General features: G+C 43.1%; 1 protein-coding gene across 8 annotated transcripts in view; it reads left to right on the top strand.

Annotated features, from left to right (window-relative positions):
- Positions 1-25,143, top strand: part of Mvd (mevalonate diphosphate decarboxylase) — a 111,701-nt gene that overhangs the window by 64,015 nt on the left and 22,543 nt on the right. For 2 of the 8 annotated variants that reach the window (XM_055063667.2, XM_055063663.2), the window contains 2 exons: positions 20,098-20,163; positions 23,665-23,896. The exons of 1 other annotated variant lie outside the window; for it this stretch is intronic. In XM_055063667.2, the coding sequence (XP_054919642.1) occupies positions 20,098-20,163; positions 23,665-23,793 (195 nt within the window). In that variant the 3' untranslated portion in view covers positions 23,794-23,896. Of the gene's footprint in view, positions 1-14,951; positions 15,361-20,097; positions 20,164-23,664; positions 23,897-25,143 lie in introns of those variants that run through there. 5 more of the 8 variants (XM_055063671.2, XM_055063664.2, XM_055063670.2 and 2 more) reach the window with 5 other exon arrangements.

Raw genomic sequence — 25,143 nt, 5'->3', positions numbered from 1 at the left:
TGGTGTGCAGTTCAAATTTAGTTTGCATGTTCACTTAGAGGCCACTCCTTCTAATTTTGGAGCATACTACCAAAGCAAGTGTTGCCACAACACCCCAAACTTGGAGGCCATCACTCAACTTACGGTTGAGTTCAGTGTCTCATTCATCCCTTTGCTGTGCTACACTGTCATAGATAGCTATGTGCGGCCGTCTTCCCTCTCACCAAGTGGCATTAATAGCACATTTCCTTTCACAATTATCTATGGCAATCACACAATTTTCAGGAGTCGAATGAAAAGTCGTCTTTGTGTTCACTCGTGTGAGCACATTGGCGGCGCACACATTGGCTAAGCAATGGATTCCGTGCTCTGGACTCGCATTGACAGGATTACTAATATAGCAAACTGGCAACACACCTCAAAGGTATGAAACTTCAGAAGCAGACAACTTGTTTCATAGAGAGCCGCAGCAAGCTAAGGTCCCTAGGCAATACAAATTTACAGCGAGCTTGGGTGCCTTGTCATCTCCTCGCCTGCCGCACCGTGCAAGGCGGCAACAACCGTGTCGTCTGCTACAGCATGCACCATGCTCAATCCCACTAGAGTGCCTTCATATGCAAGCCTAGCAGTTAGCATGTGCTTATGAATGCTCCCTAAATCCCACTTTGCAGCACCGTGTGCCTAGCCAGGTAACACGAGATGGTGTTTCTGTATATATACAGGGACGTACATATTTTGCTTAATATGTCAGCAAAAATATTTTGTGCTTACCACCGCACTGTTACTCAAATTTCGCACAAAGATTGCATGTTGGAGTCTATGTCATTCAGTTTAACACTTGGCACAATTAATTGCCTAGTTTTTAACTCTTTGAGGGTGAATTTTATTCAGCCAAATGTGACTCCCGCAGGGTTGATTTTTTTATTGCCAATATAAAATCTGAGTGACCTATTTTGAAAAAAAAAAAATTTACCTAATTTTTTTAGAGTGACCACAAAGTGACAAAAAAATAAAAATTATTTTCCACAGGTAAACATGCATTGTTTATTAATGAATACAGATGGGCTTGCATAAATACTTATGTTAAGAATAAAGAGGTAGATACACTGGAATAGATATTTTCAGATTCGGCACTTGGGCAGTAGTCCGCATTGAAGGAATCGGCGCTCGACTCACTTGCAGAAGAACAACTGGCACTTGCGTCCATAGCATAATCAAACTGTGTATATGAGCACATGCAAGAAAACTCGATAATTGTGCACTGGTCAGAAAAACCAAATGAGTCAGAAACTTGCAGCAGGTGATTCCTCGAGAGATCAAACATGCATTTCCGCTTGATATTTTTGTTTTGTGTGGTTTTTTTATGTGATGTACGAATATTCAAACTGCATGGAACGAAAAATTTTATTCTGAAATAGCGTTCCCAGCAAGCCAAAAAAATATTTGAAGGTGGCGGTGCGAGCATCGTCCTATTGCTCACCACAATATTTCCCAATTTCATGGCAGAATGAAACGCAAACTAAAAATGTTGTGTTGAAAAACTATTCTGCTCAGTTTAATATGATTCGCAGTAAATTAGTTCCATGCATTTTTTTTGTGCTGTCCGCTAACGAAAAACATGTAAAAAGAATTCAAACATGGACCAAATCATTAAAAAATTTTAACTGATGCGTCTTGTGCGTTTTCTATTATTATCTTACTACATGAAGCACAAGAGAAGAAAAAAATAGTTAAATAAAAAAGTCTTAAAAAAGAAGTCATTTTCAAAAAATAGAATAAAAGATGCGTTTCCAATTTCTGAACAAATTTTGAATGGAAGTCTGCTTATGTTGGGCAAAACGTGAGTGCAGTAATATATTTCCTCATTCACAATATATATATATATGTGAATATAAATATATGTGAATTATATTCACAAAATATAACAGGCCAAAGGGGCCTGTGTTGAACGTGTTGGCTTCAGTATGTTGTCTGTCAGTTTACATTGTATGCAAATCTAGTTCTAATTTCTTTGCTGTTTCAGAACTTCGCTCTGGCAGCTTGTTTTCAACAAAAATGTATTGTCAGATTTTATTTGTGTCTAGCGTGCACGGGGGTGGAGGGCTGCCACCCTCTGAAGTGCTAATCCGTACTGAGTTTACAGCCTACAACCTCTGTGGGCATCACACTTACCCATCTATTATTCGCTTGTCAACAGCATGCGAGACACTATGAGTGCACGTTGGGGCTGACTGTCAAAACCCGCCTGGTGCACACAGTAAATCACCTGTAAGCGGCGCCAAGCAGGCTAATTTGTAAGCGACGGAGCACTTTCAAAGTTAGCAGGTGCGTCATTATGGAAGTGGTACTTCAACGCCTGCTCCCCACCCCCCATGTGCAATGGATACTGGAACCTTCTTCGGCACCACCCCGTGCAACTCGCACTGTGCGTGCCTTTTCTAAAAACTTATCTGAGTCATTTCCCAAGCAGTTTATTTTACTTCCCGTTATCACATGTTTTCCGTGTCGCTCACAGTTAATGTCTTCCTGTCTTCCTTGACCTTCATCTCTGCGTTTCATCTGTCTGAAAAAGTGCAGTGCAGCATGACTCAGCCAAAGGGTGCCAAAGTTGCCTAATTTGTTTTGTGAGCACCTTGTTGACACGCTTTCCCATGCCGAGAACAGCAGAGATCACTGGTGGCGCCAGACGGACATTATCCTTCGGTAATGCGCATGGCCCACACGTTTTCACATTGAAAAGCTTTAGATGGCCTTGTTCATAGAACATGAAACCATGAGACATTCTGGAGGCTCGATCACGACAGCGGCACAGAAAAAGTGACAGAAAGAGTGCGGTGCTGTTCACTATAAACATTTTGACTTGGTCTAGCTGTTCACTACATGCGTTGCATGCGGCTCATAGCTCAGTCCCAAGTATTCTGTGCCGATTATTTACGCGTTCACAAGAAGAAGATTGCTAAGAAAAAAATTTTCTTTCCGTCTGTGTTTTGGATGTTGCCTCCCTGCGGAAGCTACTGCCAGAGGCTGAAGATATTCGCGACACTGACGAGGTCTGCCAGCAGTGCTTTACGTGTCTTAAGGAAATCCTGTCTTCATCTAGTGACACGTGCGATGAAGCAGACGAGGCATTCCATCAGGAAGAAGCGATTGACGACTTGAACAAGTACGTCCACCTTTCTTCTGACGTTTCACCAGTGAAGCCATCATCTTCCATTCACAAATGCAGCAGACGTCTTACGGAAAGAGAAAACGAGTCGAGTCTGAAAGCATTGTGGTGACGAAGATACTCACAACTTTAAGCGCTGCATACGGAAGCGTCAGTACACGTGAACCGTCTGTGACAGAACGTTGTGCATGCACTGGCTGGTTGAATAGTTTTAAGCAAGCGTACTAACTTCACTTACTAACTTCACTTCACTAATACTAACTTCGAGGTCCTATCGAGAGCACCTCCGTCTCTTAACTATTGTGCCACCAGAAGTTGAAAACAAACATGTTCAAGAGGCAGTCCCAGCTGTCACAGCGTACATACTCAGAAAGGCCCGAAATTGACGTGAGAAGCATGGAATGTGCTCAGATTTTGATCCGTACACAAGGTCAAGGTTAAGCCCATCAGATGTACAAGCTGTGCGTGACAACTTCACCAAGGCCAAACATGGGTGCTCTCGGCAGAGCCTGAACAAGAAGGATGTGGTGTCAGTCATCACGAACAGCCAGAGGGAGTACGTCTAAAAGCGGCTTGTGACACATGTTATCCACGAGACGTTCCAGATGGTCAAAGCAGCTCATCCTGAAAGTGCCATCGTTTACAGCCTGCATCCAAAATAGGTGCTACTCGCACCACAACAAGAGGTTTGTTTTTGCGTTTATTGCACTAATGCCAACCTTTGTGTCTTCGCACTTGACATTACCGGCATGGAAATGTCATTCGAAGGCATGAAATCATTGTGCCTTTACAGTTCCCCAACCACAGATTGTATGTTAGGTGAATGCATGTGCTGCCCATGGAGTGAAAGCCTCACTTTGGCCAGTCTGGAAATGATCGACGAGGATGAGGTCCCATTTGCTCTTTGGGAAAGCAGTGACGTGATCAAGAAGACCAAATGGTTTCCTCATGAATACTTACACCGCACTCAAGCCATTGCTATTCATGAGGCAAAGAAGTACGAGCAGCATGAAAGCATTGCTCTGCATTTTGATTTTTTGGAAAACTGGACTGTCCTTCTCTCAAATGAAACACAGTTGTATCATTGGGACAAGAAACAAACGTCCATTTTCACCTGTGTCACCATGACAAGGAAAGCAACACACTGCTTTGCTGTCAGGTGACGACATGCATCACAACGCAGCGCACGCCTCCTACGCCTTAGGCAGAGTGCATGAAGCGTTAGATGAAAAAGCACCCGTCTATTGTCACGTAACACATGTCAGTGATGGTGCAGCAAGCCATTTTAATAATAGGTATCAACTGTATGATTTGTGCCATTTCAAATATGCGTCCATGAGGTGGATATTTTCCGCTGCCAAACATGGGAAGAATGCCTGTGACGGTGTGGGTGGATTCCTTAAACACCGAGCTTCCCTGCACAAGCTGAGTTCTGGAAGCGCTGTCTCCATTCAGTCGGCACATGAGATGGTCTCCCAACTTAGTGGCAACCTCAAGAATGTGGCGCTGCTTCATGTCCTTGCTGCAGCCATCGAGGAGCATCGTCAGCAGAAGTCAGTGGAGTGGAAGTCAGTGCCACATGTGCCGGGAATTCAGTCATGGCATGTGTAGATGTGTGCCCGCAATCAGTCAAGTGGACATGCGCTGTCCGTTGAAAGAACTGCCGCCAACCAGCTGATGGTGATTAAACCCTTTTAAATACTAACTACAAAGGACACACTAAATTTGTTCGAGCACCACAAGAAGTGTTGAGTTTGTTCTCTCTTGCATCCCAGTAAAGAAAGCAGAAAAAGCATTCTCTCTTCTTGCCACAACAAAAAACCCAGGTAATCCTTCTTTCAATTGGAGATCGCAGGGAGAGGCCTTCGTCCTGCAGTTGACATAAAACAGGCTGATGATGATGATGATGAAGGTGATGATGATTTGTGGCAACCATTGCCTTTTCTTTTTTTAAAAGAGAGCAAATGTTACCAAACCAGAACGAGTCTTCGCGGCACTAAAGCCAGCACGCTCAAAGTGGGCCACTTTGGCCCATTATATTTTGTGAATAAAGCAAATGAGGAAACATTATTGTACCCACGTTTTGCCTGACATAGGTGGACTTCCATCCAAAATTCTTTTCAAAAATTGGAACTGGAGTTTGTTTTATTTTTTGAAAGTGAGTCTTTTTGAAAAAAACTTGTTTAACCATTTTTTTTCTCTTGTGTTTTATGTAGGAAGATAATATTTTGCATAAATGCTGCAAAGAGAATGTTCTGTTTGACACTTTTGGCATGTTTCTGTTTGAAATAGAACATGCACCAAGATGCATCAAAGTTACAAAATTTTTCTGATTTGGGCCATGTTTGGAAATTTTTTTTACATTTTTTTTCGCTTGTGGACAGCATAAAAAAAACATTAAAATGAGCAGAAATGTTTTCGAACATGCTTTTAATTGGCATTTAATTTGACAGCAAAATCGAAAAATATTGTGGTAAGCAATAAGAAAACGCTCGCACTGCCACCTTTAAATATTTTTTTTTTTCTTGCTGGGAACGCCTTTCGGAATAACATTTTCGGTTTCGTGCAGTTTGAATATTCCTACGTGACATATAGAAAAGACCACACAAAACAAAAATATCAAGCAGACATGCATGTTTGATCTCTCATGAAATCGCCGACTAATCCTTCATCCCATCGCCAATGAGGGGCAATCAGTTTTCGGGAGTCTCATGAAAAGAAATGCTGGCATGGCATCCTCGTTTGCATATGGCGGCATTGTTTGTATATATGTATCAGTGCCCATCTGTGAACAGATGATGTACCCGCCGTGGTTGCTCAGTGGCTATGGTGTTGGGCTGCTGAGCACGAGGTCGTGGGATCGAATCCCGGCCATGGCGGCCGCATTTCGATGGAGGCAAAATGCGAAAACACCCGTGTACTTAGATTTAGGTGCACGTTAAAGAACCCTAGGTGGTCGAAATTTCCGGAGTCCTCCACTACGGCGTGCCTCATAATCAGAAAGTGGTTTTGGCATGTAAAACCCCATAATTAAATTTTTTTTGTGAACAGATGTAAGGGCACCCCTGTGAGCAATAAATGAGTGACCACCTAGCGGTGACCCTTTCAGAGATTAGAATCCCAACGGACATGAGTTTTTGTGAGCACAACAAATGAAAACAACCCACCAGACATAACCAAAACTAACCTCTGCACGCCCACGCATGTGCGGATGCACAAGCTGTAGCTGACGTGCCAGTGTAAACAACCCATGGAAATAAAACCAAGGGACTACGAAGAAAAAAAAAATATATTGTATTCACACAGGGTGGCAGCACTTGCTGGGCAACAAAGAGTAGAAAAATTGGCCGTTTTTCAAACGTACAGATGGCATCATAAATATATGGCATCGACCATGTGGGACTTTCTTGCGGCGCCGTATATTTACGTATCTGACGCTCAAAGGGTTCAGACAGGAATGCAAAGTTGCCTTCATTGAAGGGGTTGCAAGCTGCTGCTGCAATGGCACTAGTGTAAACTTGCTTGCTGGTAGCTGCAGAAAACAGCAGCTTAGTGAGGGTTGCCATGCATCACCAGCTCTTCTGGAACAAGTGGCAACCCTCCTTCGTGCGAAATTGGGGAAGAATAGTGCAAGAGTAAGTGCAAAATATTTTTCCAACATTTTAAGCGAAATATGCATATACCTATAGATGTTTGTGCAAGGGATAACTGTGGTAAAGCATTTCCAGAAGGTATATTTCGTAAAGTATTGTAGTGTGAGTTATTTGCTTATCCTAGTGCGAGTTATTTGCTTATCCTTCTTTTTTCCCTGCAGCTTGGACTCTATTCAAACTGAGACACCTTAGCGAATTGAGGCATCCTAACAGCGAGTGAGCTTGTTGCGGCACCCTGGGGCAGCCATAGTATCTATGCTACATAACAGAAGCAGCTACATGCAACTGTAGTGGCTAACTGTAGTGCATATATAGCGAGTGTTGTGCAACGTTTCCTATGTTGACGACAGGGCTGAGTGCATGCTCATGCTCACGTGCTCCAGCATGGCCGTGCTATGTGGTGCGAACTGGCATTGTCCTGCACCAGCCTGACTGATGGATAGTAGCCACATACAAATGGCTCATTTCGAAGCGCTATCAATAACTCAATACAAAGCATATGTCTGCCAAGGCTTCTAGCCAGGAGGGGCCAGGAGTGAGTGTGTGCTGGCATGCGTACGTGTGGTCTGACCTTAAGAGGAAGCTTTAGCTCGGGTGCTCCTATCCAAATACATGTAAAAGGAGAATTCGTTTTTCTCGGCAACCACTGCACCAAACTTGACGAGATTTGTTGCATTTAAAAGAAAAACTTAAAATCTAGTGACTGTTGGTTTCAAATTTTTGAGTTAAGATGTCAATTTTTTATTAAAAATTGGCAAAAATCGAAAATTTTGCAAAAACGAAACTATCAAGTTTACAACGCTGTAACTCAACAACGAAAAATGATAATACAATTCTGTGAATTGCATCTAATAGTACATCTAAAGCGGACAAAATTGATACGTTACACATGAATATAAAAAAATTTAGTAATAGGGAAATAATACTTTTGCAAAACCCTTGTAAACAACGTAACAAATTCACGTAATATGTAAAATGACATATTGAATTTGTCCGCTTTGAATGATCTAATGGATGCTCTTTACAGAACCGCGATATCGGTTCTTGATGCAGAGCTATGAATTTGTAAACTTCGTGCTTCTATTTTTTTCAAACGGTCAAATATTTGAAAATCGTTTTAAGAAAATTCAAGCCCTAAATAGAAATTCCGCTTCCAACAGTCACTAGAATTTAACTTTCTCTTTCAAATGCAACAAGTTTCATTAAAATCGTTCCAGGGGTTACCTAAGAAAAACGTTTTTGCGTTTTACATGTATTTGAATAGGCCGCGTCGGAGTTGGGCCCGAGCTAAAGCTTCCTCTTAAGTTTCACGTGGTTCGAGGCTACTTGAGTGCAGGGACCCTACCAACCGGGAAAACCGGGAATTCTCAGGGAATTTGAATAGTCTGGAAATGCTGAGGGAAAACTCAGGGGAATTTCTGCTTCTATCAGGGAAAATTAGCTTTACTTTTATTGAAAGGGAACGAAAATCGTGCTAATGCTGGCTCCAGTAACAGACGAATCGCAACGAATCGTCGTTGACGCCGTGTCATCGGCACAAAGTATTGCCAGACTCGTTAACGACCGATCTTCCAGAAGCCGGATTTTTCGGACGTGCCCGATAATTCGCATGGCTTCGCGGCACCACCACGTACTCCATAGAGTCAATGTATATTGCCCTGACTGCAGGTCTGAAATGGAATTAATCAAAGCCACCACTGCCGCCATTTCGATTGTCTCGCCACCTCGAACCGGTGCTCTCACACGCCGATCCGCTGGCAGCCGTAGCCACCACCGCACAACGTTAGGCCTAGCTGCTTCTACGTTTGCTAGCTTCTTGCCGTGCGGTGCCATGTTTTTCATTGAAAGAATTCGCCGTTGTCAGCAATGGCACTGACTCCGCCTTTGTAATCCTCGCGATTGGCTTCGAAGCTCGCAAAGCACGATTTCTGAAGTGAAGGCGCTAAAAAGACGGAGGACAAAGAAGAAACACACACACACAAGGCGCCCTGTGTGTGTGTGTTTCTTCTTTGTCCTCCGTCTTTTTAGCGCCTTCACTTCAGAAATCATGCTTAACCAACACGCCCAACTATCCATCCTAACGTCGCAAAGCACAGCGCATTGCGCAATGCCCTTCTCCGAAAGTTAGCTTCGCCTCAATAAAAAAATGTTACGCGGTGAAGCATACCAAGCGTAGGAAGGGGCAATTGTCACGGGACACAGTATGCATTCCTTAATTACACACACGTGCACCCCCGTCTCCTGTCACAATACTAGTACCGATATACCTAATAAGTGTACTGGCAGGCCTTAAGCGCTTTTTCGAACGCGTCTGTGGCAATTTGAGCCCTTAACTCTTTAGTTACCGCGAGAAATGGTAGTTTTTTATAGGTATCGGGAAAAAAATATTTACCCCTACAAATAATATTCCAGCACCATAGCGAGTTGTGCATAATGAAATTCTCTTTCCAAAAACATACGTTGCCAAACAAAAAAATGTTAGGTAAAACATAAAAGTTCTAGAAAGCACCATTTTTGCTGCCAGTTGATAAAAACGATCAAAAAGCGATATCTGCTAAAACATTAATATCAAAGGAAATTCCGAATATACATTTCAAAGATAAATAACCAAGGAATAGCCTCTGAAAAAATAAATGCTCAGTACACCGCCATTCTTCTGATACAAGAAAGAAACTGAGACCAGTTCATCGCTCATGGCATGCGGTGAAGCAGTTGCTGGATTTTGTGAAGCATAGGAGCATTCCGCATTTTCCCCACAAACTGTCTGGTATTTGTTCATCTTTGTGGTCCTCGTAACACATTTTGCAGTTCCATCTTTTCCGCATCTTCCGAGGATGGTCCGATGAGGAGTCCAGGGAACGCACTTCACAAGTTCATCTAGAGTCATGCACCTCTTTCAGGACCAATCACTCTCAGCGTAGCTGGGCAACTACAAGATTATGCATCCAAGCAAATCTGTTTGCATTTTTTCAGATTGTCTTTATCACTTCTGGAGAGAAGAGTAGAAAGAAATCCCACGCCGTTGCAGACTGTCTTGCGATAATCCACAGTGCTTGGCCGAGATGTGCTACGGGTGGCCTTCTTGGTGTGAATGGAAGTTTCTTTGCTGCCGATGGAAGCACATCATAACCAAGTAAAGTATACACCCTGAAGATAATCAGGAGAGCTCTTAGGTTGTGCAAGAAGATTGGCAGATAAGTGCGCACAAGGAAGGAGACTGCTCAAGGCCGTAACGAAAACTCGCCGGTGAACAGTTGCGGATGTCCCATGCTGACTCAAAACATCGTCGCCGTCAGAGCTCGAATCTGCTTTGCTGTCATCTTCGGAATCATAAATCGAGTCCTCATTACTAAATTGAAGTGCGGGTGCAGCATAATTTCGAGCACGACGCGTTTCTCGCAATGCAGCCGTGCGGGATGACGCCGTGGGAGCCACTTTCAATAACTGCTCGGTGACACCGGCAGCTCCCCCCCCTTGCCTGGATTTTACGAGAGGAGCGAAACCGATACTCTTGGAAACTGGTTAAAAATGCCAGGTTCACATGCTAGACATGCGGCGGACGTTCAGAAATACACTTTGGTTGAATAAAACGACTCGGACTCCAAACCAAAGCTTACTAGTGAACAGCTGGCGTCATTTTCGATTAATTATCACCACTCAGCACTGTCGGACGGCAAAGCCAGCGATATAATTTAATTCTTGTCTTACTGGGAGTCATTTGATCACAAAATTTTGATGCCACTGCAGTGTAATCGTGAGCAACATGATTTTTGTCTGAAGCGCTGCAGAAGGTGACGGCCATGCCTCCTTTCGCTACAACATACGCGCATTCGTTTGCAAAAAGGTCCATCAAAAATCACAACATCACCGGAGCATGAAAATTTTAACTGATTCTGAAAGTTCAGTGCCTGTACTAACTACTGGATGGCCTTAAGTGGATAAAACGGCTCCAACATGTCGAAATCGGCCATCTAAAGTATTGATCACCGGGGATCTATTTTAATATGCGTGGTAACAAAAGAGTTAGACATGCATTCAGATTTTTTTGGACTGCCTGATTTTTCGGACGTTTTCGCAGCCCCTAGGGAGTCCGAAAAATCGAACGTTGACTGTACAACTGACCAAGAGGATGCTTCAAATGATCCATGGTGCGAACACGTGGCGGAAGGAAGATGAGAACAGAAAGAACCGGTGCACTGAGGAATTAACAAGAAAGGAGGCGTGCCGCCGCCTCTTTGAAGAAGCTTGAGCTCAAGAAAACAAAGTGTTTGCTGACGCCAAGATGCAGCTGTCCCTCATCCAAACCAAAATAAACTCTTTAAAGCAGTGAAATTCAACACTGAGATATTGTGTACGGGCAGAGAGTATGTCAGGACAGTTGAGGTTGACTTCCCAGCTGCTGAGAGAGAATCTTAGTTGTGACAATGTTCAGACCTCATACCAATGAGCTTGCTATCAGTTGATAGAAATAGCTCATATTCGAAAATATTTACTTTTGTATGCATCTCTTTTTAATTCAAATTTGAAAATGTTCCACTCGATTCAGAATTGGTTTTACCATTTTTTCCGCTGTGCCTTTTACTATCACCTTCTTTCTGTTCTCTTTTTGAATAAAATAGATATTACTCCTTATAATTCAAACTGGATTAAATCATTGTTTTTTGTTTCAACATGCTAACTAGAGAGTGACGGCATCGGGCAACATGGTGTCAGCCCGTCTTGACATAAAACAATGTTCTGGCTCATTCAGGGAATTTTGCAAAGGTGCTCAGGGAAAACCTGGAAAACTTGAGGAATTTGGAAATGTCAACTTGGTAGACATCCTGTGAGTGTGCAAAACTAAGGTAAATAAGTAAGACCTGATGGCTACGACACTGATAAGCAGTATGATCAAAGTTTCAAGTGAGCAGACAATAGTCAGCTTTTTCCAAAAGTATGTAATTGCTATTAAAAGTTGAAGATGATATTTTCCCTTATGTGAGCCTCTTTAGTAATGTGTGTCAATAAATACATACACAGTAACACTCAGAAGAAGCGCACTATCCAAACAGCCTTCTTGATTGATGTCAGCTATTGGCCAATAGCAGCCATCTATGAGAATCTTCTAAATATTGAAATATGGCAGCCGCCGGGTTGAGGAGAAGACCTCTGTTTGAAAAGAATGTGTTTGAGAAAAGTGTGACTTCATGCTCTTCACGTGAGCTTCATGCGTTGCATGCGACTGCAAAATATGGCTGAGATGTTCACAGCAGTATATGCTATCCATGAACTCTGTTGTTTCACCAAGCCCAAGGAGTGGTTCAGGTTCCCTTATACCTTCTATTCAGTATTACACTTCATTTAGTCTTACACAGACTTCCCAAAGTAGGTACACAGTTGAACTGCATTATAATGAAGTCACATCAGACACCAGAATGTTTTCATTATATATGACATTTGTTATAAGCACACGCAGTTATTGACAGTAAAAAAAAACCAATTGGGTTCATGTGAAAGAAACACAAGGAGGGTATCTCCGATGAGCCACAAATGGTCTCCTGTGGATTTTAATGACCCATCGACATCTTGTTGTGCCGATGCGACGCACAGGAGCGACAATAAATTACATAAATGCACTCTTCACTGCTGTGAATACACAACCATGTGACCAGTGCTATCGCTTGCGATTGGCACTTTGTCTTGCTGACTGCGGTCTAACCAAGCCAAGCTGGTGGCTAAAACGTGCACATCACCGACAGACTTTTCGGACACGGAGGGGACTGCACAAAAAATCCCTACTGTGCTAGTACATGTACAACTGTCAGTCTAGCCAGTGTGTTTAATATCACGCTTGGTTGCTGATAAGATCTGTGAGAGCAAACATAAAAATGAGCACGCCACCATCAGACTTTTCAGACACAAAGGAGACCGTATGTCGATCTGTACTCCGCTGCTACAGCCGTCAGTCCAGCCCATGCGTCTGACCTCACGCTCAATCTTTAATAAGGTCTCCGTGTGGCACATATTGGCAGTGAGCTTACCACGACGGCTTGTCACCAGCCACTCCGCAAGCCACACTTCTTAGGCCACTAGGCCTAACCAGTGCCATTTTGTCAGAAGTCGGCCACCAAAGTTGCAGTTTCACGCCAGTGAGCATGGCGGCAAGTTTGTTCATGGCTGCCATGTTTGCAGCATCACACACACAGTTAATGCCCAAAACATTGTGCTGCGTCCGAAATTTTAGTTATTGCCGTTATACATTGGTGCTAGGGGTTGGCGGCAGTACCGTAGAAATCGTCCAAGTCCGAAAAATCAGGTGTCTGAAAAATCACTCAATGACTGTATTTAACGTTTTTATTACGAGAATATATATTTTGAGGCACATGCAAACAAAATCATTATATTGAGATTCGACATTGTAGGTAGATGTAGTGACTGTCACATGTTAGGCGTCTAGTAACAGGTAGCTAGTGACAGTCTGTGGCTAATGTAACCAAGTCACCAATGTAGTTGCATAATCAAGAATTGGCTTTGCAATAACTGTAGCTTGTACTAATGCTTGTGGGTTGCACAATTTTTCATAGCTTTATCGCTCAAGAACATGAAACATGTCAGCACCAACCAGTGGACATAATCTGCGACGATCACTTTCGACTGTACTATCGCCTCGGCTGTCAGGTGCGCGCTGATTGGCTGGTCAAGCAAACCGGATGAGCTAATTCGCTGGTTTAGCACTGTGTCACGCCAAGGCGATAGTATTGTTGAACGTTATCATCACAGAATACATCCCCGGCACACCAAGCTCTTGGGGACACTTATTGAAACATTGAGCACATATGTTTAGTTTAAATACAGATTGTTTTCTATGTTTTTTGTTGCACACATTGGATAGACTTATGCTACAATAAAAGTAGCACAGTACACTTAACTCAGCTTTATCAAAGAAATGTGCTCCATAGCAGTGATGCTTTAAGGGTCAACACAACGAAATTTTTGGCCACATACAAAGCCCAATTTCGGATAGTGCAGCTATAGAGCAGCCTCCGTGCAAAATTTTTATATGTTTGAAGTACAGGTGGATAAGTCGTGAAAGGCTTTTTTTTTTAGATACCAAAACTAAAGGAATAATAATAATAAAATAATGCCCTTACCACTCAGCAGAAGTGATGCATGGCTTGGAATGTGCGGTTCCTCAGCATGGCCTTTGAGATAGGGTTCCACCTGTGGCTTCTCGTGGCCATAGCTTTTAATAATACTACCTTGAGGGAAATTTTGCGCCACCGTCTGTGCAATTTGCCTAATGTGTGCTGTGCCTCCGTGGGACTGCCGGTGTGTGGGTGTGTGAGGCTTTCTCTCGAACATCACTTGGCATAAAACATGTCCATGGCTGCACAGATAGAGCTTTCTTAAAATCTTCATAAAAGGTTTTCATTCATCTGTTTTACATCTTTCAGTAAAGTTTACTCCCCTACAGTGCATAAGCAAGTGAGGAAAAACAAAAATGGACGACAAACTGTTGCGCTGCGAGCGCAGACCTTGTGCTGTGTCGTTAAACTTTAGCGGCCCACCGGAATTGTGCATCAAAACACAAGTCCCCATGATTGAATGAAAAATATATTTTGTGTTATAAAGAAAAAACAGCTCTTTTCGTGCTACTTTAGTAAAATTAATGAACCATTCTGACAGACAGAACAGTGCTGGCCAGGTGTGCATTAAAGGTGTTGTAATGTCCTTCTGAAGCTACCATATCCCAGGATTACCATTCATACAACAGTGTCGCAACACCAGTTTTCCCTCAAAATAATATTCTAGGAAACTCTGTGCTCATGGTGCGCTGAAAAATCTCATAGGCACAATGTGTTGGGATTTGTATCATATCCATTGACCACCATGCGTACACATCATGTGCTTACATGCTGTTTATTGGCTGCTAACAGTAAAGTACAACAGCATACATTTCAATCCCCTGCTAAGAGGATGCAATGTAAAGTCGAAGAAAAACGACATTGGCGCGGGAAAGAAAAAGCTTTTTCTTTCCCCCTTATCTCTTGTGCTTTCTTGGCGATAACCACTGAGTGGTTCAGTATGGTTCGCTTTTGGTACATATGCAGTTAGTACTACCAGCAATTTTAAAGTGGCCCTGAAACACCTTTCTTTTTTTTTTTCTTTTCTAGAATGGTGGGATGACTTTGGATAAATATATGCCCCATGAAACTTTTCGTAAATGATCTAACGTGAGTGTAAACGTAGAGTGAAATGTTTCCTTGCTCCGATTCCCCTTCAGCTAACAGCTGAAGTTGCGCCAATAGCAGTACTCTGCGTGTTGTTCCTTTCTTTCTTTTTCTTCATTTCGTGGTGCATTTATGGTAACACTTTGAAGTTGGCATCTAACAAAGGTGCCCAAGAGCAGCAAAGCGCAATGACAGGAAGGGTTGATTCCTTTAACGGCTGCTTCCTTGTTTCCTGAAAGATCTGGAAGGGTGTGCACGGATGCGAAAATGTGTGCTTACAGGTCATTCATGGTCAGAATCTTCCATCTCCCAGTGACTGGTGCCTGTGGGCTGTCATGCCTGTTGTGCCTGATGTAGTGGCATTGCTGACATCACATAGGGCAAAAAGTGCCTGGGGCTTCAAAAACCTCAAGGGAGAGGGGAGGAAGTGATGTGTTATGCGAAATTGTTGGTTCCCTGCTGCATGCAGCAGAATGCTACAGTAGAAGCTCGTTGATACGATCCCGTTAGGTAAAATTTCCCAGTGCCAACATTGGCGATCGAGAACACAAGAAATGACTCCATTGAATTACGCTTATCTTTTACCGGTTCATAGGTTCCCGGAAAACACTTATCTTTCGGCACCAACATTCGATACATCGGAAAACTGCGTTCCTATTATACGTTTCCTGCCCCCTAGATGCCTTGTAAACAAGAAAAAGCACGAGGCGCGTGCGATTGAGAGCTGTAGCCGCCTGCCGCACCAGCTTCCCTGCAATACTTGTCCGCCCATCTCAGGTGAAAACGCCGGAGCATGCTCAGTTTCTTATTCCAGTACTGGTAAATCTCCTGCTGGGTCATCGCACGCCACATTCACAGTTATCGCCACCAACCCTATTGCGATAAGCATCTTCACCTGTCTGTTTCACAGCACCTGGTACCTTTGGAAGCATACTGCATGCTTTTAGTAGGCGCTAATCCAAACGCGGCGCGTTGCCTGCTGCAGACTGCAATCGTATGATACATAGTCAAGTGTTCGACGAAAACTCGTCTGGCGAGTTTTCGTCGAACACTTGACTTGAACACTTGAGCACCAATCGTATGATACGTTTTCCGGCCACTAGATATGACGTAAACAATAAAAGGTGCAAGGCGTGCGCAATTGCGAATAGTAGCCGTCCGCCGCTCAGCTTCCTTTCAGTATTCGCCAGCCCCAGCCTGTCTCGCGTGAAAGCGCCGGCGCGCACTCAGTTTCTTATTCCGCCATTAGCGAATCTCATTCCAATTCGTCGCACGCCACATTCACAGCTATCGCGATCAACCCTATTGCGATAAGCATCTTCACCTATTTTTTTAAATATGATTTTTTATAATGCGTGAGGCGTAATGCTGTTGGAAGCATACTACACGCCTTTAGTAGGTTTCGAGGCGCATGCGATTGAGAGCTGTAGCCGCCTGCCACACCAGCTTCCCTGCAATACTCACCCACCCGTCTCGCGTGAGAACGTTGGCGCACGCTCAGTTTCATGTTCCAGTACTGGCAAATCTCCTCCTGGGTTGTCGCATGCCACAGTCACAGTTATCGCCTGCGATAAGCATCTTCACCTGTCTGTTTCACAGCGCCTGGTGCCTTTGGAAGCATACTGCACGCTTTTAATTGGCGATAACCCAAACGCGGCATGTTGCCTGCTGCAGACTGCAATCGTAGATACGTTTTCCAGCCGCTAGATATCATGTAAACAATAAAAGGCACGAGGCGTGCGCAATTGCGAATAGTAGCCGTCCACCGCTCAGCTTCCTTTCAATATTCGTCAGCCTGTCTCGCGTGATAGCGCTGGCGCGCACTCAGTCTCTTATTCCGGTGTCAGCGAATCTCATTCTGGGTCGTCACACGCCGCATTCATAGCTATCGCCATCAACCCTATTGCAATAAGCATCTTCACGTATCTTCTACTTCTACTTCCTCCTTCTTTCTTTTTTTAACAACGCGTGAGGTGGAGTGCTGTTGGAAGCATACTACACGCTTTTAGTAGGCAATAACCAAGATGCACCGCCATTCCCCGCTGCTGGCAGCGTGATGGGAGCGTCACGTTTCACGCCGGCGACATCCTGTGTCGCCCACCAGCTCGATTCCATTTCAGTTTCCCTTCGCCGCCCTAAAATACTACGCAATAAGGAAGCAACGAAACACGTGTCAGGCCGCCAGAAACCCACCAGTTCAACGCGTGTCGGCGTCTCGTGCCGCAACAACTCGTGCAATGCTTTGTCTTACACATATGTCAGCGACCGTGCAGTCTGTCAAATTTTTTCGTTACTTCGGTTCGTACATTTTTCTCGTTAATACGCCTTCCCATATTTTTTTTCTTCAAAGAACATATGGACGAAGTTCTACTGTACTTGGCTGGCATGTTTACAGCAGCATTATTTATAGATTATGAACATTTTCTTGCCATGTTAAAACAGTGTTTAGTGCCCTTTGAATAATATGTGCTTTCTTCAATAAAATGTTTAGTTGCCAGTAAGTGCTTGTGGTGTCGTCTGTTTTTTGCCCTAGTCTGTTTCGCTGCCTTCAATTCATAATGAATGTGTACCAAGTCATTCAAGTATTAACATGTAGTTAGTTTGATTTTTTTCATAATAGTTTCATTTTCTGGACAGAATTTGTATTGGTGTTGAAATGGTGGAACTACCTGCATTTCTTATAGAGGATAATTTGTTTCCTTTTCATACCTTGGAGTACCATTTGGCTGCTAGGCCCACAACTATGTTATTTTAATGGGATCAATGCCAAACATGACAAGTTTTATTTGCTGGCACATCACAGCTGTATGCAGAAGAAGCACTTTGGAAAAATCTCCGTTTTGTTGAAGCTGAACACTGAACCCATTGGCAGTCAGTCTGTCACACTCTTTCAGTGCTATCAGCCTTGGTCAACGGAGATTAAATTGGAAATTATGCATGTACAGGTGCTCTGCTGGCAGCAGTGGCAGTGAGATGGCGATGTCTGCAAGCAAGCAGCTGGATCAGATTTTTTTAGGGTGCTCTGCAACTTTCTTATTGCCAGTTTGGTCCAATATCTTCTAAATTGGTTTAATGTTTTTATCCAAATCTTTTTTAATTGGCCAGAGTACAAAAAATAGTCTGGTTTGCTTCAAACTATAGCCAAAAATATAACCTCAGTTTCGTCGCTGTGCCGCAAATTGATACATTTTTAAACCGTGTATAAGTTAAGAAGCATGAGAATGGAAAATTCAATATATTGTTTAAAATACGGTTCCTTGGCCGCACATGTGTTGCAAATTATTGTGGCCACGGTTAGATGGTTCAGCTTGACCCACATGTGTCTTCACACCACCAGCCACATGCTTGTCCGATTAAGGCTTAGTGTGACGTGTGCACCAGAGTGCTGGAAAGTGTCCTAGGTGATGGCACCTGCAGCGCGCATTGCTAGGCGGAAATGGGTAAAGTGCATTTGTAACCACCAACTAAGGAGCACAGCCATTTTGACATGTTGCCAGGTAGCAAACTGCTCGTTGGAGTTTTCCAGTACCGATTCCACAAGCAGCATCGCGCACTGCCAGATTTCGGCCTAATCAGTGCAAAATTATCACTAAATCTTTATTTTGAGGTCAGAAAGGTTCCTCATATTCATTTAAAGAAAATTTGGCTCCGTTAAAATGAAATTTCAGAAATTTTTATCAATTCGTTATGCCATTAGTTTTTTGTAACTCATTACCTTATATTGAGGGTTGACTGTTTTAGATGAAGGTTTTCTTGTCTGTGTCTCTTTGGTCTTGAAAGTAACATTAATTACTTGTAATTCGGTGTGGGCAAATATGGATCGTATACCACGCACTAACTATTGGGTATTTCGGAATGTTCGAAAGCAGATATTTTGCAACAACCGAATGATAGTCTGGTTGGTGCTCCTTGTTTGCTAAACAAAGTGTTGCAAATTAGCAAATTATTAGGAGTGAATGACAAGTTTTCAGAGTGATGCAGCAACAAAATTGGTAATGCAAGCTTTGTTTTCGGTTTCACAGTGGAACTCTACATGACATCTGACTTTTTCTTGTTGCGAGTCATTTCATATTTTCGGCAGGCATGTAGCTGTTTTATCTTTTGTACTGCAACCTTTTATTTTTATTTCAGCTCATAAAAGGGTACTACAACATTGATACATTGCGCTTTATCACTTTGTCTTCTGGTTATGCTACACGTCATCGACACTCACAGACAATAACACCGTTAACTACTAAAAAGAATTGCTTCAAATTTTCTTTTCCTAGAACTATTGTTGAATGGAATAATCTTACTGATGACATTATAACCCAATGCTCACTGCCATTATTTGAGTCGCATCTATGTTTACGTAGCGAGTGATTTACTGTGTGTGGTTCAGTTACTGCTTGCCTTTACACATAGCGAATGACCTATGTCATGTACCGCTGTATTTTGCATTTAGATTTTTCAATTTCACTTGTATCCACCCTGCAAAAGTCCTAGGAACAGGACCACAGTATCAATAAATAAATAAATAAATAAATAACCTGTGATCTTTTCCTTGCAACCAGCCTTTTTACGTGTGTCTATGGTATACACATCTTTCAGGACCCTTCTTTTCTTCATTTTTCTACTTCTAATCTTTTTTTTTTCAATAACCATTTAATATTTCTGGAAAGCTAGTCATACAGCAGCCATTCTTTTTTGTAAAGCTTGTTTGTAACCAAGCTCTAATGTTGTTAAGAGGCTATTCATGCAGCTGTTTTTAATGACATGTAGTGATCTTATGTTTAAAACTGATTCTTTGTCCCTTATAGCTGTCTTTCTTGCACTAGGCAGTGCAGGAGTGGTATATCATTATACTGAAATAAGTATTCCTGCTGTAAATATATGCATTTGTGCTTGAATATTCTATTCGAACTTTGATGCTTACTGTTTGTATTCGATTCCTTTTAAAGAAAGTTGATATTTACCCACCTCTACTTGTCTCCTCAAACCAAATTACGTATATTGTGAGGCTGTGTATATCAAAATAAATGAAGGCCCTACTTGTGTATCACATTGCCACATTTCTTTTCTCATAGAAGCAAATTTTATAATCTTCCAGGAGCTTGTGGAGTACATGGCCATCAATCCACAACGAGATGCGGTCAAGTTTGCTATCATCACACATGTGAGAATATTCTGCCTTGATGTGACAAATGTGCACAACTTGTCGTCCATGGTCATTCCTTCCATGTGGTATCAGCGTATTGCAAGAAGTGTATCATGTTGTCCATTTTTAGTTAATTTGTTGCTTCTGCAGTTGATGGTCTCTTGGAAGAAGGTTCATTTATACAGTTTTAGTTAACATTAGCGTAATAGCAGGGTTAAGAAAAATAATGTTACTGTTCCGCAAACAACTTCGCAGAAATCAAGTTTTAGTATAGCGTGATAGGGTAGTTTACGTACTGGAGGCTATTCAATTAAGCTTCAAATTTTGCATGCTTAGTGCACATAAGTGATTTTGTCTGTTCACCAAGCTTTGTGTGTACATCAGAAAAGTGGGGGAGGCAGTGCAATGACAGCCGGGAGCGCGTTGTACAGTTAAACCCCAATATAATGAAGTCAGTAAAATCGGCAGTTTGCTTTGTTATATCAGAGTCCTTCCATTTTTTTTTTCTGGTCTCGAAACTGCCTCTTCAGTTTCATATAGAGCCAGCGCCCGCCGCTAGAGGCGCAACCGTGCATGAGAGGGCATGCGAACGCCGCTACCGCTGTGGTTGTGTGTGGGACAGCCTCAGTATTCTAGCTTTCTCAACTTCCTCAACCGTCGCTTTAGTTTCACGTAACTATTTTTAACATTGAATATGCCTAAATTACTGCCTGAGCTCGTCTTCTGCCATGATATGAGCGCCCGGGACGAAAAAAAAAAAAGCCGCTCATAACATGGAGCTTGCGGCGACCAAAAAAAATATTTAAAAATCTGGGATTTTAAGAGCCAGAACCGCGATACGATTATGAGGCATGCCGTAGTGGGGGACTCAGGATTAATTTTGACCACCTGGGATCCTTTAAAATGCACCTAAATTTAAATAAACGTAAATAAATGTCTGAATGAGATTTAGGTAGGATTAATGCAAGACAAACTTCGCTACTAAATGTCTTCAAAATGCACCTAAATTTAAATAAACGGGTGTTTTGCATTTCGCCCCCGTCGAAATGCGTCCGCTGTACACGGCCGGGTGGTCTCGGTCCAGATTTCTACATCATCGCCGTTCGCCTCAACACTTCGGTGGGCTCCGCTTTTTAATATTTGCCTGAAATTAAACACCGCGCATTCGCAACAAAGCGCCAGTGGTCCCACTTATCACCAGATGCAAACATGTGGGCTGTTGCACCCCCGCTTACCCGTAAGTAGCGCCAACTCTCCGTTGCGCATAGCGCCAGATTGTTCGCCTAGCACAGCTGTTCACTTTCTGTTAAACTGTGGCAGAGAAGGACTCTGACTGTGGGCAGTATCTTATAAGGAGATCGAAAGAATGAAATTGTTATTGCAAAGGGCTGCTACCGTAGAATACTTAATGACAAAGAAAAGGAAATTGGGCTGCTCCGTGCACTTAAGATTTCTCTGCAAAGCGATGCCATTTCTGAATGAGATTTAGGTAGGATTAATGCAAGACAAACTTCGCTACTAAATGTCTTCGGTGCGGCTTTTAGCAACGGATTAAGGCGAACGTGAAGTGTTAGGACCTGCGCAGTTGAAACTAGCCGTATTGTAATTAGGCAATTGCCTTAGCAAGCAGTCGTTTAGAAGCATCCGTAAGCCCAGCACTTATTCACGCTGCTCGTGGTTTTGACGCAGAAACGACGAGACTAGTTATTTTGGTTCTTAATGCGCAACTATTTACAATATGTTAAAAACGTTATAATTCGATTAAGAAAAGAAATAGAACGTGTTGGTGCAAAAACAACATACAAGCACGATCATTTATTTATGTAAAATAAGCGGAGCGAAATAGAGACAGCACAGAGGCGTCCGGTCACGAATGGTCCACCATTCACAATGCAAGAAGTTTGTTAAAAGCATGACACTTATATAATAAGCAAATAAGCACGAAGAAATAACATCAAATGTGAGAGATATGCATTGGGGGGCAGGAAACATACACCAGCAAACGAATGGCAATAAATACAGAATGCATAATCGATTGTTTCTATAAACAAGAAAGTGTAAATCATAAGCATTTCATAACACATGGCAAAACAACTCTCAAACAAACACAAGTAGCCACATCACAAATACAGCAATTTTTTTTTTAAATGGCTTGTTAGAGATACCACCATTCTATTTCTTCAGCTGTTACTTGCAGCACATGTTCGGCATCGTTGTCCCACCCTGCCACTTCAACTAAACAGCCCAGCACTCGAAATATAGCGCAGCACATGCACAGAACGCCCCCGATCACTCAGCTCGCCTCGCATTGCGCACGCGTTTCGGCACGTGAATGATGCCCTCTGTGGCACAGTGGCGCCGTGGCGCAGCACCTTTGCGCAGCATATGAACCTCTCCCATAGCGTGACGGCGGAGTTTCGTGACCAGAAAAACATGGAAGGACTCTGGTTATATCTAAATTTCTTTATATTAGAATTGAACATTTTGTGCAGATAAGTACAGTCACTGATAGACTTTTCTTACACAAGGGAGCGAAATTTTTTTCAAATTACTGGGTGATCAGAAAAGCACATTTGAATCGGGAAAAAGTTCATTTTGTTGAATTTGAGAGTCGGCGAAGTAAGATATGGTTTCATGCCGTGTCGACAATATCTTCACATCAGTAGTATGAAGCGAAGCCAGCCACACTTTTGCGTACATTCCGCCCTCGCAGCTGATAACATGCTGGTAGTATCACCGGCAATGGGACGACGTCATCATGAAAAGCACCAGCAGTAGGGAGCGAATGCTTCATCTGCCGTTCACTTCAACGCATCTCCGAAACTCAAGATTATGCAACTTCCAGTACTATACGGGCAGGAAGACAGCGCACATGATGCGACACCTTCTCGGCATCGTTGCACACGGAGCAGATTACCTCTAAATCTGGGCATAAGGTCTGTGCATGCGGTCAGCCATGCTAGAAAAGGAGACGCACTCCAACCTGCCCCCCCCACCCCCCACCCCACTTTCATGCTATTGCGAGCTTGCTCGTCTTTCCCCTTGCTCGTGTGGGAAGATGATGCTCATCAAGCCACCATCCTTTTCGGTTCGCCCTCGCATGCTTTTATTCGCACCCAAAGCATACAGCCTGTGGGGCACGATGGGATCTTATGGCACTTTATATGGAACACGACTGCTTCACTTCATTGGTTGCTCTTGGTCATGTGCGATTTGAGAGGTGCCTTCATAATCAGCCATTTGTAGTTTAACCACTTGTCCATCTGCATCCATGGAAGGTTCCATTTGTTGCCTCGGTATTCCTCTGCGGCGATAGTGAAATTTCGTTACATTGAAATCGTCTATAAAACACTTTCCTATATTGAGGTTCTAAATGCACGATGTTCTAGGGACGAGAAGTTATAAAAAGTTAAATACTTCATTGCATTGAGAATTTTGTTATATTGAAGTTCATTATATCGAGGTTTAACTGTATTTGTACTTTACATGTCTGCCGATCCTTGGTGAAATCGGCACAAGCCTGCCGTCCCTGGCCTTCAAGATTGCCTGATCTCAGAGGCCTTATGTCATCGTGGCCAGCTCTCAACTTTGCCAATAGGTGGCGCTGTATTCTCGAAAATTTCTCTCATTAGGCCTCTATGCATTTGAAATGAAAAGTGATCTCAAAAACTCTGCAAGCTTATCCATAATACTCTGTTGTTAAAACGACTCATTTCGATCTTGCTATTACACTAAACAGCTAAAGTAAAAGCGTCTATTGACTAAGCATTAGTGTCGTCACTTAATTTGTATCCTGGCATGCTGTGACTTGTCCCAATATGCGTTTCCCCTGTGTGAGCTCATTCATGCGACATATGCCGCTTTCCATATGTGGTGTCTGCTGCTGCACACTGCACTTTGTCCTTGTGCATTATGTACAAAGACTTTTCACACTTTTCTTTATTGTGCAACCTTGTGTGTGGTGCGATGTTCATGCCTGCAACCTTTGAACTGTGCGCTACCGGTGAATGATATGCTATAGCTCCTCCAGCTCCATGGTTATCTGCCAGCGATGACAAACGAGGTAGCCAAAGAAAGGGGTAAGGGGGAAAGAAATATTCGCTGCTGTGGCTCAGTGGTTGTCATTCTTCTGCAGGGCACGAGGCCATGAGTGTGATTCCTGGCCACATTGGCTGCGTTCCTATGGAGGTTGAATGCAAAACTACTCATATGGCAAATCAGTTCTGCGGAATCCCGCAAGGTGGAGGAGGGGTCTTGAAAGGGAAAATTGTTATCTACCCAAATGCTGCACGAAGCTACAAAGGAAACCCATATGGATTTCTCAGGAAAAAAAAATTCTCAGTTAAGGAAAAATTTGTCCTGTTCCAGGATTCAAACCCGTTATCGCAGAGCGAGGGCAAATTAATTGACAACTTGAGGCAGTGGGACAATGAATATGGAAAATCAGTTCTGCGGAAGCCCACAAGGTGGAGGAAAGTACATGTAAGGGAAAAATTGGCATCCACCCAAACTGTAGCCGTTCCTCCGGGGTTCGAGTCCTATACCAGAACGAATTTTTCTTCAACTGCAAGGCTTTCTTTCTGAGGAATCCATATGGGTTTCCTTTGTGGCCCTGTGCTAGAATTTGGGTGGATGCCAAAAAGCTTGTTATTGAAATTTAGGGCCCTTGTGCCCCAAAACTCCACATATCATCATTACTGAAATGAAAATGTAGCCCTGATCCACTCGCAGCCCTCATAGTGTGCCTCATACGCTGTGTGTTTCCTGGGGATAACGCTGTAGTCTGATTTGTAATTAAAGAATAAACTGAGATGTTCCTACAATCCTAGGGGCATTGTAAAATGTGTGGCAGAAGTTGCTCTTTAGGTTTCGCTCTCCTGATTCATGTGTCAAATGGCAACGGTTGCTATGGGAGCTTATCCTTTCCACCTGGCATGGCCTTAGCGTGGAGGAGGCGCGCTCAGCACTCGTAGGATGGAAAAAGCAGGCAGAGAGGAG

The sequence above is a fragment of the Dermacentor andersoni genome, chromosome 1 (assembly GCF_023375885.2).
Source record: "Dermacentor andersoni chromosome 1, qqDerAnde1_hic_scaffold, whole genome shotgun sequence".
NCBI lineage: Eukaryota > Metazoa > Arthropoda > Arachnida > Ixodida > Ixodidae > Dermacentor > Dermacentor andersoni.
This window is presented reverse-complemented; position numbering and strand designations above follow the sequence as displayed.